The following is a 17339-nucleotide window of genomic DNA, read 5'->3' as shown; positions in this document are numbered from 1 at the left end:
TCCAATATAGGTATACATGAGGAAGAATCCTTGAGTTCAAGAGCTGATTAACCCTAGTCAAAAAGATCATACATGAATATTTCGATGGGAGAACAATATATTTGTAAACTAGGTGATTTTCTTAAAAATGTAATATGACTTAAAATAATTTGACAATGCAAGCATGGTATGCATCTTATACACATTGAATAACAAATTATGCTATTTGTTTTACATGAATTAACCTCTACATGCAATAGTGATGAGCTATCACCTTCATCCAACGAGATCTCGTCGAGAGACTTGCCACTGTATTTGCCAATTGTTCCATTGTTGAACGCTGTCAGAAGTTTGCCCGTTTTGGTAACCTGAATGGTACCTTGGGGGAGTCGATAAAATGAACTATGGACCTCAATAACATGCCCCACGAAGTTCATAAGCACCTCCAAGTCATGAATTCAAAATCTGAGACACTATCGCCACATGCTTGCTCAGTCTGTTGCCCGTGAACAGCTCTTCGTTTTTCATGTACGCCTGATTCTTTCCTGTATTTCAACAAGAGGTCAATACTCTTTTGTACCATAGGCAGCAATAGGACTGGCACGATTTTGCCCTTTTACCCGCTAATCTCCACCCGGTCAAATCGGGCACAAAGCATCCTTTCTACTGAACTGAGTGCACTCTTCAATTTACTTGTAGCTTTCCTAGAATTATAATCAGAAACGTTCATCCTTTCTACTTCTGCACCTATTGTCCTGTTGAACATTACCAGACGGGATAAGTTAACTTTGTTGAGCATTTTCCTGCCTGACTTTTCAAAGTCCGTGTCTAAAGTTGAGAGGCATTCGTCAGCAGTTTTCTCCAAGTAATTCTGCAGCTTCTTTATATCACCTGCCAAACGCAGCATTTGTTCCTTGTTAATTTTGTTTTTGACAATGGTCTGCAGGGCAGAAATCGGGATGCTATGTGTCCAGTCATTCACACAAAATCATAAAGTCATCTGCCTGGTCTCCTATGCACTTGAGTAACATATTCAAGATGAAATAGTACCAAAGCTGATGATTATCTACCATGTGTAGATTGTTTAGTGTAATTCCTAAAATGAAACGTACGGCGGCACAAAAAATGATGTCCATTAAAAACGAAAGCAACTAGATATCGCAAAGACAATCTCAAGTAACATAATTGCTTCCCTCTTCATTGCACATACTGACATATCACTGTCCATCTATGTTTGGCATGACAGTGTTTTCATTTCTCTCATCTACGTTCTTTCAGATCATTCAGAAGCTGCATCATGCGCAGGATCTTGGTCAGAATCTATATTGTTCAAAACTGGTTTAATTCCAGAGCTTTTAGTCTGTTCAGAATCATTGTTGTTTCTTCCATCTATATAGTTGAATAGTGGTATAATTTTAGAGTAGTCAGAAGAGTCATAATGCTCAGGATCAAAGTCGGAATCAACAAGGCTGTCATCATGAGGTACAGAGATTTCTTTGGATGAATCATCAGAATCTTCAGAAGAATCTGGGATTTTCACGGATGCATCCAGGGAACCACTAGCATCCACAGAATCTGAAACATATCAATAGAGAAGAGGTATTAAAATTAAAGGAAAAGTATAACAGGACTAAAATTGTCCAATTAGCATAATTTATATACCTCCTCTCCCCTATTTTTGTGGGGCATAAACACAACATTTCATGATCGCAACATCATTTCTGAGATATAAAGTATTTGCCTCATGTACATAATAATAAGTTGCATACAAGCATTCAGAGGTCAAACTTAAACACACAGCGACACACAAAATTTAACAAGCTTTTGGCATACAATTCGAGGTAAAACACATAGAGAATTGTCATTTGAAAGCTTTTAAAACAAATATGATTGATTTGAGCGGTGTTGTCTAATTAATGGTCAATCTCAAGAGTAATACAATTATGAAAAACAAGTATCAAAGTTGTCCAATAATTTGTAAAGAAAAACATTATGAAAAGATTTTTTCAAGATTGTGCCAAAATGATCTCTAGAGTATAGCAGGGCTTTTTAAGTGACCTTACAACTAAGTTTTTCGACAGAAGATGACCCAGTGCACACAGAGGTAATTCATTTCAACACACACATTTCACCAATGCCTGGAAGCATACTATATCCAAAGATATAACAGACAGCCATAATGCGGCAAAGCTATTGGATTATAAAAAAATATCTTAATTTTGAGTCAAAACATTTAATGGGAAACAACATAAGTATACTTTTGTAAGCAACATACAAACATCAATTTACCTTCAGACGGTCCTTCAGCATATTCAGAGACGACAGTGGATGGGGCAACTGCACCATTGTTCCCTGTAGCATCTGAAACACACAGTTAAGTTGAATATACACTGCTTCAATATTATGAGAGCTAAAAACTTCAAACAAATATTCTGGTATTCAGATACAGAAATAACACTTGCAATTATTAACTAACTGGATACATAAATTATAGTGTTACCAAAATATTAGATCTAAATGTATTTATCAAAAAGGGTTGTCATTTTGAGCCGCAATGAATCAAGGTTAATAAACATCTGAGAGTTAACTTCAACACACACAAAATTTATTACCTTTTTAACATACATCATGAGATACATGTCTAGGTGCAACAGAATAAAAAAATGTACCTGTTTACAGATAATAAGCTTAATTAAGCCTGCAGTTTACCATTTTACTGCATGTTCCAAGACTTCTGTTGATGCAACGAGGGCATCTTCATATGGTTCTTAGATCTCTGTAGTTTCTGCAACTGTATGATCGTCTTTAACGGGATCTGAAATGCATAAATAGAAAAGAGAATAATAAAAGGTTTATTATCATACAACTGATTTTTTCCTAAAAATATCTAATCCGTCACTAATGGATACAAATGAAACCTATGACATGAACCTTTGACCTTAAATTAAACCTTTATCAAGCACCCATGTAGTGTAGATTACACATGTTGTCTTGATGTAGTGAACATTTCACCCAAGTTCCAGAGATTAAAGTGATACAGACTTGACAGATTTGGTCATTGCTGGCATGTGTATTTCCATATGGATCTTCACAAGCATTTGTGGAAGAAGAACCCTCAGCAGATAGTCAAGGTACTGAAATAGAAATCAACAATAATTTCACTCCACTATGGATTATTTCTGTGAATGCACCGAGTTACCAATTAGGCAAAATAAGATTATTATTCTTACAGTGTATTTGTTTTAAATTAAATGAAAATGAGCGTGTTTCTTTCCGTTCAATTTTAACTTGCGATTTTTTTACAAGACCAAAACAAATGACATAACGACCTTGTTGAACGATGCAGTAAAAACGCAGACGCCAACCAAACGGGACTGTAATGACATTACATAGTCATTCTAAGACTCGATCACGTTTTCTAGTAATTCTGGAAATCAATGTTGTTGACTAATGAACACCATATTTCCAAACAACTTAATGATGTTGAATACAATAAAAAAAGTTAAATTTTAATTGCAGAGCTCCTATTATTTCTTTGGGGATAAAGGGTACTGTTTGCCGACCATTGTTGGCCAAGCTTATTGTTTACTTGCAGTTGTCGAAATTAGCACAAGCCCGCAAGCCCTGCACTGGTAAAATGCTTCCCGGGCTTACTCAATTTCGGCGTTTTATTCAGCACGGCTTGATCAAAATTGTAATGTCAAGCAGTAGTATAAGAATTCCTGGCTTGTTCGTCCAAAATATAAGTTTTAAATGCAAAAAGTTAGTTTACCCTCCTGGTGTTTGGGTGTAAAAGATATATTAAAGCAAAAGACTATATAATTTTCATAATCATGTCAGACAAAAAAAGAGTACCTCATACAGTGTTTTGAGAACCAAAAGTAACCGGTACCCCTGCATATAAAATTCAAAAGACTTTTGCCAAAATGCAAAGGGTATTTTGAAATTCAAAAGGCGTATGCCAAAAAGCAAAGGGTATTTTAAAATATAAGCCTCTTATTTTGAGCTCTGTATAAGTGACTGACAAACCTTGTTATCCTGTTTACAGAAAATCCTTTCAAGGGCCTGAATGACTGTATCCACTTGCTCGTCTGTGTCAGTAACCGATACGCGAGTTCGAGTCCATCTCTTCTTAAAAACCATAAACAGAATACATTTTTACAATGCTGTAAACAACTACAATTATATTTTTTTTGTTTTAATATCAGTTCATTCGAAACAAAAAAAAAATACAAGAGGATAATAATGTGCATATTTTTTGTGTTGTTTGGTTTCGTTTTAAACTTGCATTTAGAAGGGTAAACTAAAACATGTATTAATGGCATAATAGAATTAAATGGTTTCAGATTTGTCAGCTCCAGGTTGTGAAACAACTGGGAAATATAGATTTCGTTTCTCCGGCCCCTTTCTTCAAGTTTTTTCGTACAGTGCATTTATTCCTGAAATTGTTCAAGCCTTACGTTTGCTTCTTCCTCCCTGCGTGAACGCAAGATGTCTCTCGAAGAGAATATAACCTACAAATATTTTTCCGCAGGTACTTTTCACTCTGATCAACCATGTACTGCAGTTGTATCTGTTTTAGCCCTTTCTATTGGTCAAGCAGGCACCAATGTTTTACAGTATATAGAAGTACATGAAAGAAACTTACATTATTTTTAATATGTGTATTGAACACATCTTTAATCAATAAAACGAAATGACAAAGCCAGCTTCCTTGAGAGCAAGGCTAATTATCTAGTCTATTTGCAGGTATTTCACTCAAACAGTTGTGAGTGCAAACCCCATCAGAGAAACATGTACGTCTTATTGACGCTTTTAAATCAGACACGTTCTGGTTTTACCGGTGAAGGAAACAAGACCTCGACGGTCTTGACAAATGTGCTGCCATTACCTAGTATAAACTGTCTTCAATATCCTTTACCTTAAACATTTAATCTCAAACTTGAATTCCATTTCTCTCTCCATGGACATTTCGCTGTTAGCAGAATTGACTTCATCATTCTTTTCAGATATTGTCTCGCTGCCAATCCCTTTGTTCATTATGAAATAATAATCAATGTTTCAACCAAGAATATATGCTCATATTTTAACATGATGGCCATGATGGTCCAAAGCGTTCACGTGAGTACAACTGCCCTAAAATACAATGTGAAGGTCACATTTAATTCAGATAACTTAAGATACATGGTGCTCAGGTAAGCCAAAAGGTCAGTTAAGCATTTACAGGCTTGACATGATACCATGCCATGATAGTAATTACATCAGGTTGATTTAGAGTCGGTATCACAGACTTGTTTAAAATAGCTATTTGTAAGCCAAACATCATGCCCACTTTTAACACCAGATTTAACAGTTTTATTAATGGCCTAGATTTCAGACATTCTGACCAACTAAAATGCCTCTAAAATATGAACAAGGACTTCCAAAATTGCACATTATGGCCTCAGATGACCCAGTATCAAAGTTGTCCCTGATTTTATCAAGGCAAACGCCGCAGAGCGAATGCAAAGGCTAATCTGTGTTTTTTCTTAGTAGAAAAATTAGTATAATGCAATAATTATTAATGACAAAGTACGCCCCATTGTCTTCATATTTATTTTGTCTCTCTGAACATGTGTAACAAATTTCATTAGAATATCTCCAAAGATGTTTGAATTATGGCCAATGATAATGTGTTTGCAAACATTTAATCTCTGAAATATTAAATAGCTCCAATAGAATGATGGTTTTGTGGTTATCTTCAATGATGTAATGTTTTTGTTTTTAATCCTAAAAAGGGCCATAACTCAATCATTATTAATGCCAGACTTAAAACCCTTAGTTTACATGTGCATATCGTCACTGGCAACATGTATACAAAATCTCATTGAAACTGTTTTTGAGTTGTGATTTATTTTAAGTTTCTGCACTCCCCCGCTACCGACGAGACACCAGGGTGATGAGATTTTCTTCGAAAAACAGACATGCTAAAAACTGATTGGAATGTATGTACACAAACAAGTGAGCAACACACAAATCATTACAAGCTTTTAGCATACTTAAAAGCGCTATAAACAGAAAGCCAGATTTTAATGGGGAACAAGATATCTAACATTTATAAGCAACACACAAAAACATATTCCAAGGTACATCTTTACAAGCAGTATGTCTACTTTATGAGGTACCAACTCACAGAAAACATAGTCTTTTAAAGTTTTTAACATTAACAGACTGTGGTCACCAGCGAGAAATAATTATGCAAAGTAAGTTGATTTTCGAATTCAATTTACCTTGAGGCGGCCTTTCGGCATGTTCAGAGACAACTGTGGATGGGGCAACTGTCCCACAGTTCCCTACAGCATCTGAAACAAACAGTTAAGTTAAATGTACACTGTCACAAACAAAGCTAAAAGCTTCACACACATATACTGGTATTCAGGTACAAAAATAACACATGCAATAATTAACTAACTAGATACTTACAAAATTTCGAACATACAAGATCTAGATGTATAAATCAACATGTGTTTGTCATTACGGAAAAACGATGTCCCCGAAGTGACACCCAATAGATGATGAAATAACCCAGACACAATGAATCTGTTAATTGAGAACAAGCTTAAGTTTTACTGAATTAAGCTAAACAAACGTTCGGGTTTAACTTCAACACATACACACAATTCATTACAAATTTTAGCATACATCATGAGGTACTTATAGTCAGTGCTTGTCGATGTGCAACAGATAAAAGTATGTATCTGTTTCAGATCTTGTATCTTGTATCATGTGTGACTAAGGAAATGGAGTGTGTTTAAAATAAATTAGCTTTTACACAATCAGGTAAGTTAAATAAACTAGTATGAACTAATTAGTACTCCAGTTTCCCATGATAAGCATATTTAAGACTTCTGTTGATGCACCGAGGGCATCTTCAGATGGTTATGTGACCTCTGTAGTTTCTGCAACTGTATGGCCATCTTTATCAGGATCTGAAATACATTGAAATCCTATACCACGCGCAGATCTGCCATGTCATAATGCCATTATGGGATATTAAAGTATTTGTCTTATGTTCACAAACGTAGATTTCGGGAGTTGTAATATCATTTTACAATTTAAATTTTAGATTACATACAGTCATTTCGAAAAACACTTTTGTCATACAGCAACACACCATTATTTAAAAACGTTTCGCATACTTTGTGAGGTAATAAAACATAGAAACCTGTGACCTTGATCTTTGAAAAAGGAACACAGGTCTTAACATGTTGTCTTTACGTGCTTGTCAAATGTGCAAAGTTATTTAAAAATCTGTCCATACATTAAAACATTACAGTTACTTTGAGATCTGTTCATACATGAAAAGGTAACAGTCCGGACACCACCAACAATACACATTTGTCCTTATAATTATGCAAAATTATATACTGTAACCTTGACATTAGAGGTAGGGAGATTGGCCTTGCACGCGACATGACGTCTTTGTATGCATAACACATTTGCAAATTTATTTTAAAATCAGTCTATTGATAAATAAATACAAGTCCTGACACAGACAACTGGGAGGGACAGAAGGACACACAGATGATTTTAATATGCTCCCCTTAGGGATGGTAAATTCATGATCATTTATGAGATATTATAAAAGTATCTGTCTTCATTGCAAACAAATGTATATAAAGAGTCATAAAATCATTTCACAATTTTAGATTACGTTCAAACATTCTAAGGTACAATTCTAACACACAAAGAAGCATTGAACATACTACAAGAGTTAATTAACCTATTTATGAACTGCAGTATAGATGATTGTGTGGTCACAACAAAGGCCAATCACATAATGAATTAATTATGGAAAAATACTTTTCATTTTAACAGTTTTAAGATCCCAACAAACATTCTGATGTACTATTAAACACAAAATTCTTGCATTTCTTATTACTTTGTGGCTTTTACGGCAATCATAGGACAGGGCTTTCCGTAATCTTATTAAAATGGTGAACACAATCAGGAATGTTCAAATGGTTGGGTGGAAACGTTATACAACTTTTAGGTGATATTGGAAAAAAATGAAGGCAAATATCAGAGTACGTTTAATGAGTCAGAGAGCATGTCATTGCCAGTAGATCTTCAATTTGTCGTGTGTAAATGTAAACTTCGCCAGACATATTGTCTCGCTGTTTTAATACCCCCAAAAAACATTGTTTGCATTAGAATTTTGTAGTTTTAAGTCGATGTGAACTTTTTTATTAAATATTTAATTGCATGTACACTGCTTCTTAGAAACATAAAGTACCGAATGTGTTAACAATCAATATTTTCGTATGCTAAAAGGCTTTTCACATACACTATATATGTAGTTTTGCATATTCTGAAAAACTTTGCAACAACAAAAACAATTAACAAGGAACTTCTCGTTATTACTGAATTGTTCAAAAACCACAGGCTTGACATCATTTTTCTGCAAAATATGGTATACAAGTTCGTAAATGCAGAGTCATTGATGTCAACGTTCTGGTTTAAATTACTTCATAAAGTCGCAAATACATGTCTGGATTCAACCTAAGTCTATGTGAATGTTATAGCAATGATTGTGTACACCTAATAAAATATTCTCAATTACAAGGAATTCAATTATTGATTAGGTCTTGTCTGCCCATAGGCTATGTAATAAATTAAAACATTCATTTCAATTAAGCCAAAAATAGAGTAGTATCCTAAGTATATATAGTTTTTAAAGGGAAAATTCTCACAAAAAAACAAACAAGCGATGACAGAAATAATTCAAGACTTACTGAAACTAGAGGTCGAGGTTGTATGACGGTCTATTATTAAACATTGTGATTTCATAAAGCTCATACCAAATTTGGGTATCAGTAGGGGAAATCAATAAGGCAAATTTGACCCAAGTGAGAAGCAATACCCGTCAGACTTTATTTAACATCAAACAGAGTTTTAGCACAATGTATTCACTATAATTATGATTCAATTAAAAAGAAGAGAAAATTAAAACGTTATATCGCTTACCTTTTAGTTTCTCCAAGGTACATCAGCAACAAAATTATCGTACCTTAATTTAGTGTCTTTGCTAATCATTTCAGTTGCACACAGACAGAGTCTTGGTTGATGTCTGTCATCAACAACTTTTACTAATTTGCAATTAGGCTTTGTGTGTCGGTCCAAGTTGTTGACCATACATGCCAGACACTAATATTTTGAGGCATCGATGCTATTAAAAACAATTAAAACATATAACATTACTACAAAGAGAGAAAATATATTATGACAAATGTCCCTATGTGTTTTTCTACCTCTTTGGTGTCATTGGATTTTGTTTTTATTTTTAGAACAATAATGCTTCTGTTTAAAATATTGAAACGAAAAAATGACTTTGATACTGTTGTTTTTATCTTGAGAAGAATAATGCTTCTGTTTAAAACTTCGAAACGAAACAAATGAATTTGATAATGTTGTTTTATTTGGAGAATACACCTAAATATTGCTAAAAAATGTTTTTTTCTAAATATAAAACACACATTTTTTTCAGTTATGGGGAAAAATTATGGATTTTTGCATTGGTAATAGGGCTTATTTTCAACCCCAAATAACAGCCCAGACACGACAAGATATTATGTCTATGCATAATTTTACAAAATAAACTTTTAACTGAGATGGATCTTTGGTACAACGCTATGGCCATCACAATATCCAGACATTTTCGTCGAAAAAAGACATGCTAAAATAGAAGTGTATAAAGGAAGACAGATAGCAATTTATTACTATACCAATTTATTTGTAGTTTACAACAAAAATTATATTCATACCAGTCCTCCTTGTTGTTATGTCTAAAATGGTGTTTGATCATTTCATCACCATCAGACTGCTGTTTACACAGTACTCCTCTGTACTCCAGAATAAACTGCCCCTTCAAAAACTTTTGCCTGGCAAACACCCCTTTGAGCAAGTAAACATTAAGTGCATTTTATAATCACAATTCAAGATAAGAAGTATAATTTCAAACTATGTGTTAACCATCAGCTTTATTAAAGAACAAATTATTTATTGCAGCAAATTTGAACTCTTCTGTGATTTTAATCTGTACTCGGAAGCCACCTGGTTTAAAGGTCACTTGAGTCCATCATATTTTATAAATATTTATTTTTGGTTCTGAAAAAAACTGTCATGCAGTCAGATTTTTTGACCAGGCCTAAGTTCTAATATTCTTAAATCACCAGTATTTTTCTTTTATTAATGTAATGTATGCTAATTTACCTTACACCCATACAAAATGAACTGTCATCCAACATGAGTAGGATAAGGATTTAAAGCTACATGTTACAGGGCTCGAATTTACTACTCGCATTTTGTGGGCAAAAATTGGAAAAGTTTTAAGGTACTTACAAAAATTGCGAGTGAAAACTCTTAAAGAGCAATTTTCAATTTGCATACTTTCTTTTTCTCATAAACACACCTAAAATGATGACGTATACACAACGCTTAGCACATATTGTAGACTGATATTTCGTTCTCAGATTTTTGGTGGCAGTACTTCACCCTTTTGCATTTAAAAGAAACGCCTTAAAGTCCTTCTTATGGGGACATTCAGCAATCATGTGTGACTTACTATCACAAACGTAACATCTATACGTACCTCGCGGGCGGTTCAAAAGTTGCTGACAGCTACGCTGCTGAGTGGGCCTCGCTTCGTCTAGCCTCTTCACCTCATCTCGCAACCTCTGTAATTCGTATTGCAGAACGCTCATGTCTAACGCAGGTCCAGTGGAATGCTGAACGGCGTTAACATTTGCTGTATCATCGTCAAAATCAGCTTTATGAACGAATTTAGTCTTCCAATAGCACTCTTGGAATGCTGAAACAACCTAATGTTATTCATGGCCTCTTCGATGGTTGTATACTTACGCATGAAGGTGCTATGACCAGCTTCACGATCTTGCACGCCTTGAGTGTGAAGGTCTCTGGAAGTGAACGGAAAGCTTCGGCAGCTAGTTCCTGTACCCTTTCTGCCCACTTTCATATTCTTACCCTTTTCCTGAGAAGCATCAGCAAACGTGGCCTGCGCGGAGGCGGCAAACTCTGAACCAAAGCGTTCCTTAAATTTGCTTAATAAAGAACGGTAGGGCATTCATGGACTACATTGAAGCAATCGAGCACTTTTTTCATGTGCCTTTCCTGACAAACAATATGTAATAAGCATAGTTTACAAACATCTGTAATCCAGCCAAATGATTGTGCACACTGCTGAAACTTTATTGCAATGACTGCCAGGTGGATTTACCATCCTATACAAGAGATTTAGTTATATCCTTCAATGCATGAGTACAGTACATCTGCGCACAGACTGGCTGTGAGAAGACGCCTGTACTACCTCGGAGGAATGTTCCGCATGTTTTTGCGAAATCTGATGCTTATCGGGAAAGGAGGAGTGCAACTTATATTGCGCACGACTTTTCATTTTCGGGGCATAATCTGGTCCTGAACTCATCAGGTGTCTGCGATGATGAATCAGGAGTAACAAAGGCCAGGAGTTTGGAGGGAGGTAACCGACTGCTTTTGTGCAAACGTACCTTTTTCTGTCGGGAACTGTATAAGCGAGGGATACCTTTCAGAAAATTACCTTTAAGTATATCATTTATATAATTAATATGGGTATTATATTAAATAAATGAGATACGTATGTAAACACATTTGGCTTTACTTTAAATAAAGTGCAATAATAAAAACTTGTCAAAAATTATTTTTTTTGGTGGGGTTTACTCCCGTTAAAAAAACATTAAATTTCTGGCATTTTTAAATGAAAGAAATGTATTTCAAAATCCATAACTTAGTGATAATTAACATCATAACAATAATATAATAGCCCTGAAGTGTGAGTTTTAATGGATTGTGCCTTATCGGGAATCCGGATATTTTACTGAAAAGCTGGCGCGTTATTTCGCTTCCGGTGTTGAAGCATAAAGCTCCTTTTGATAAAAGGAGTTGTTTTGTGCTAATATAACTTAAATCTTGTTTTATTGAAACTCCGCGGGATCCCCCCCCCCCCAGCTTTTGTAAAGCTGTGGAACTTCAAAAGCTTTGGGAAAAACCAGCGGGAGGGTGAAAAACCCAGTGTTTGTCTGTAAAAAAACAACGCTGGGGTCCAAAGATTGCGGGTCAATTTAAAAAACTTCCAAAAACATACCTAAATGAAGTCTTCTAGCTAAATTAATGGCCGGTATTCAACTGCACCGTTATTGAATGGTACTTGAGTTTGCGAAATCCGAGATTTGCAAACACAAATGGAAGGTCGTTACACTAAATACGAAGATGACGATTAATCATTTTATTTATTTGCATCTCACCTGGATGACAGACTGGTCGTGTGGCCCAACCGCTTGTCAAACATACAATTGTCCCTGGACCTGACACCGTATATCCAGTGTTACACGAGTATGTCACACGTGAACCGAGGAGTGTGTCTGTGGGAGCGTTATACGTGCTGTAAGGCACTGCTGGTACGGTGCCACAATCTGTGTAAAAAATCAAATCATTTACATTTAATATTGTTTCAAAAATATTCAGCATATTAACGATATGTATTTTGTGTTGCACAAGTACAATTTTGTATATGCTTAAGCTTAAACTGATTAACTTTATTATTTATGTATTAACTAAAATAGTATTTGTCATTTTAACTACGACATATATTTATATTTAAACCAACCGATGTCAAAGAAGCCCGTTTAAAATCTCGCAGTGTCAATTTTTATCAAATTGAAATCTTGCCCGTATTCACTTTTTTACAATACGAAATGATTTGGCTGATCATTACATAAAATACTGAATGCGATTATTTAGACTTGGATTTGCTATAAATCATTCTACAAGAACAGCAATCCTACAGTGAATAACATGTTGAAGGTTTTATCTGAAAAAAAGTTTTGTGAATGTTACATTGATTAGCTGCCACAAATATGTATTCGACCCCTGTTGTAAGAAATCGTTTCTTAATTTTTTGAAGCGGCTTCTACGTCCGGTTACAGGTAACTGCGATAACGATTTTTTCCAGACATAAGCTGTTCGATTGCAACATTGTATTAATGTTTCAAATAATTAAACAGACTTTAACAGATTGCATCTTCACAAAAATTGTTTGAATGCTTTTTTGTTTTTGCATTAACACAAAATGACATTAGAATGAAATCAAGCTAGAAGACATTCGATTACAATTGCATTCTTTTGTTTTTCAGTAAAAGTAAGCGCAGCCTGTATTACGTTTATATGCTGAAATTCTGGATAAAATTACCTTTAAATAGGTAAATAAACAAAATAGAATTTTATAAATTTGATGTTCTGAATTCACGTTTAATGTTGTTTAATAAAAATGTGTATCAAATTTAGTTGTATTTGCCGGTAAACGTACATATCGGGACATATAATGTTAATGTCAAACAAATCTTGCTGATTGTTTTATCTGGATATTGTTTCATATTATGAAAGGCAAACTTAGATCGGGAAGAAGCACTACTTTATTCGATATTTGACCTATTTATACATTGTCTCAAAACTCGAACTTTTTTGTGAATGGCACAATTAAATTGGAATTAAATCGGGGGCTGTTCGGTAGTTTCCGTCGACCAACCCGTCACTTCTCATTATTACACGCCGGCTGACGCCAGGAAATCAATGGGTTACCGAAAGGAATCGATAAATTGATGGATGGACGAGTGGATGGACGGGCGCATGCATATTAACAAAAAGATTGATAAGTTTGTATATACAAATATAGCATAGAGATCAATTTGGCGACAAACTTATTATGCACATGCGCAGAGGTATGTGTGGCAGGAATTTCTAAAATATGGAAAACACGTGTGTAAGACAGTTACGAATTACACCCTTAGCAAAGTTTTTTTCACAATTAAGTCATGGTTATGTTACGTTTGTTGTTGTTTTACGTTATTGTAAAAAGAACGCACGTTTTGCCAGCGTTTCTAATCTGAGATTTATTCGAGAAGATTAGTTTAAACTTTATTTAATTTTACAACGATTGTGAAACAAGCTATAATACCTTATGTTAATCACTCTCGTGAAGATTGAGGACCATTTTCTTTCAATTTCAAAACGGCAAGGCTCGTAAACTAAACATTTGGGTTTAAATGATTTTTAAACATACTTTCTCATCAGTTCAAATGAAGAGAAGCAGCGTGAAATTCGCACACGCGGTTCTCGCTTCCAGAAGATTTGATATTTGGTATTTCACAGTCACCATAAACGTATTGCAGCAGCAAAACCAACACAATAGCCCATTGAAAAGTCCAAGTAAATCCCCTTTCAAGTCTCAACAGCGTTTAATATATGGTGATTTTAGGACCGAATGCGTAAACAATACCCAATGTAAATGTTAAGGTAAAACCCTTTTAGATATCCAGCGTATGTTGATTGTAAACCTGATGCAAGAAACACGTTGATTGTTGAAATGTAAATTAAGGTTTAAAAGCCTGTGTTAAACACATGCCGTCACTCTATTGACGCGTTTTCTGACCAGATATTGAACCTTTCTTAACAAACACGAACTATGACACTGTACATTAAAGTAATCCATCTGAAATACCATGATGAACATGTGTTTGTTGAAGGGTTTAGAATTCATTCAGTCCATTGTTCAGGGAAATAACACGGGTTCAACATAAATTAGAGCAGATCACAAATGCGGAATAAATATCGACAGTTTCAATAACAAATTCATTTAACAAATAGTCATCGCCACATACATTAAATTGAAAAACGATTAACAGCATATATTATTTATTTATTTATCAGATAAAGCTTCACTAGTTTTGGATAGACTGTATTTGGTTGATAAAATTTGACAAAATCATTAAACAAAGCATCATAATTATTATCACCAAATGTATTGGTACTAATGTTTTCGATATATTACTAATTTTTTCAGGTGGTAGTTTACTTAATTTAAAGGAAGATAATGAATTAAAATATTTTGATAGCCATTTAGGTCTACTTTTCTAACATATTAAAGTTTTTAAAATGCATATTGCTATTTCCGTAATAAACATTTTTTTTCCGAAAACAGACTGACACATTATTTTGTTAAACATAAATCCAATCTATTTGCATTAAATTTGTTATAGTGCCTCTGAATACAAGCTACACTAGCTAATTCATAATCAAACGAACTTGGGCAAATAAAGTTCAAAAACAACCATGATGAGACTAACTGTTTATTAAGTTGTAAACAATTCAATACACTAAATACGATCATTCGTTATATTAATGTACGTCTCACCTGGATGACATACTGGTCGTGTTGTCCAACCGTTTGTCAAACAAACAATGGTCTGTGTACCCCTTGCCGAATATCCAGAATTACACGAGTACGTTACACGTGCACCGAGGAGTGTGTTTGTGGGAGTTGTATATGTGCTGTTAGGCACCGATGGTACGGTGCCACAAATTGTGTATAAAACGTGTTGAAGAAAAGGAAACATTCTATCTAATGAACTTCTATCCCTCCAATAAATTTAACACTTTTCAAATAATTTTTTATAATAGCATATTAACAAGTGCGGTGTATTTTGAAGAAAAGAAATGCAAATAGGATTAAGCTCATTCTGACTAGCCTTTATTATGTTTTGTATTAATACAAATAGTGTTTGCCTTGTCAACTACGGTAGGAATTTAGGTTAAATTCAAATGCTGTTCAATTTATTTCGTTATAAACCTTGAGCGATCAATTTTTACCAAATTGACGTTTTAACAGGCTCAGTATTTTTACGAAACAAATGATTTGGCCTACCAAATAAATACAATACTGAATGGGATTGTTAAAACTTGGGTTTTCATTTATCCAACAATAATGGTAAGCCCACAATAAATAACATGTAATTGGAAACACGATTTAAATTAAACCTATGCCAGACCGGTTGTATTTGATGTTTTGCATTTGAAACTGAAAGCTGTGTTTGATGAGAGCAAAAGCGATTAGGTTGTCAAATGTTTTTATTAATCAGTGTCCGAATATTGATACCAGTAACACACATACCTCGAGTACAAGTTGGGGAAGAACCATCCAATTGGCTGTCAGTTTGACATGTCCGAACTAAATTGCCATATGTATGGAGGTGGCCTCCTGCACATGTGTACGTTACGGTCATGTTGTAAACAATGACTGCCCCAGTATCTTTGGAAGCGTCTTTTACGTCCGGTACAAAGCAGGCTTCTGCGATAACGAATATATAACAAACAATAACACTTTGATTGCAACATAGTACTTTGTACACTTCAAATACCTTAAGGGGCTTTAACAAATATTGACACAGTTGTTTTTTCACTAGTTCTAATTGATCTAAATGATTTCTGTATTTGTGAACAACGTACGATAACATAAATCATTCAAAAAACAAGCAAGCTAGATACCATTCGATTTCAATTACGTAATTTATGCTTTTAAGAAAGCATCGCCTGATGTATGTTCATATATTCTTTTTTAAATATAATTTCTGATTGGATTACATGTTAAGTGTTAAATAAACATTTTATAATTAAGGTTATGAATTCAGGTTTAATGTATATTATTAAATGTTTAGTATCCTATTATTAATCTAAATAGTGTTGCCTGTTATCATCCTTAACGCTACATGTATATGCCTGAGTATTCATATAAGCCAACAAATGGTATCTAAAGATTCGATTTAATATTCATTAAACAGATCCACATTGCCAAAATCTTTACATCATTCAAATGATTTAAAAGCATGTATTGTATTTTGAACTTATATAGCTTCAATCCGATGTAAGAAGAACGTATTTCGTTGAATTACTTAAATTAAAATCTTTGGCAGAATTATTAATACTACCAAAATATTTGGGTTTTTTTGTTTTTAAAATTTTCATAATATTCATGTGCTTTTATTGAATTTATTCGAAGGTAGGGAAATAAATAATGTTGAAAACCATTCCTTATTAAGTTCTCAATATCTTATAAAACCCTTTCAGTCACATAAACTTTACCTCCTTCCACCAGGTTTGTCATTATAAATTGCCTTTTGCATCTAACTACAAGCTTCGTGCAATAGTTATTTCATAGTGAACCAACTTTTATCACTTATTGTACTTTTTCAAAATATACTATTTTTAACACTTTCCGAAGGAGATAATCATAACTAGCATATAATTAACAGAATCATTTCTTGACAAATCTTCAGATTATTCCATTTATATTCTATGCTTTCCCATGGTTTATAGAGATTATCATTGAAAAACAATCGTTTCAAACAGTGGAAATGTCACTTTTTATTTTCGTCCGCTGTCAAATCCACAGTTGGAAAACAACTTCAGGACGTTTTTCCGAAATGCTTCTTTCA

The 17339-nt window shown here is 34.2% G+C and overlaps 2 protein-coding genes across 10 annotated transcripts in view; both read right to left on the bottom strand.

The window, feature by feature from the left end:
• Positions 1–17339, bottom strand: part of LOC128215411 (cadherin-12-like) — a 152739-nt gene that overhangs the window by 46204 nt on the left and 89196 nt on the right. The gene's annotated exons all lie outside the window — the stretch shown is intronic.
• LOC128214269 (deleted in malignant brain tumors 1 protein-like) overlaps positions 1–17339 on the bottom strand; it is a 67933-nt gene that overhangs the window by 4244 nt on the left and 46350 nt on the right. For 2 of the 9 annotated variants that reach the window (XM_052920644.1, XM_052920642.1), the window contains exons 25-31: positions 16019–16195; positions 12318–12485; positions 6249–11578; positions 4009–4110; positions 2689–3113; positions 2269–2340; positions 254–1554 (exon numbers count right to left, since the gene is read on the bottom strand). In XM_052920644.1, the coding sequence (XP_052776604.1) occupies positions 11409–11578; positions 12318–12485; positions 16019–16195 (515 nt within the window). In that variant the 3' untranslated portion in view covers positions 254–1554; positions 2269–2340; positions 2689–3113; positions 4009–4110; positions 6249–11408. The remainder of the gene's footprint in view (positions 1–253; positions 1555–2268; positions 2341–2688; positions 3114–4008; positions 4111–6248; positions 11579–12317; positions 12486–16018; positions 16196–17339) is intronic. The other 7 variants (XM_052920645.1, XM_052920643.1, XM_052920648.1 and 4 more) reach the window with 7 other exon arrangements.

Source organism: Mya arenaria, chromosome 13 (assembly GCF_026914265.1).
Source record: "Mya arenaria isolate MELC-2E11 chromosome 13, ASM2691426v1".
Lineage (NCBI taxonomy): Eukaryota > Metazoa > Mollusca > Bivalvia > Myida > Myidae > Mya > Mya arenaria.
This window is presented reverse-complemented; position numbering and strand designations above follow the sequence as displayed.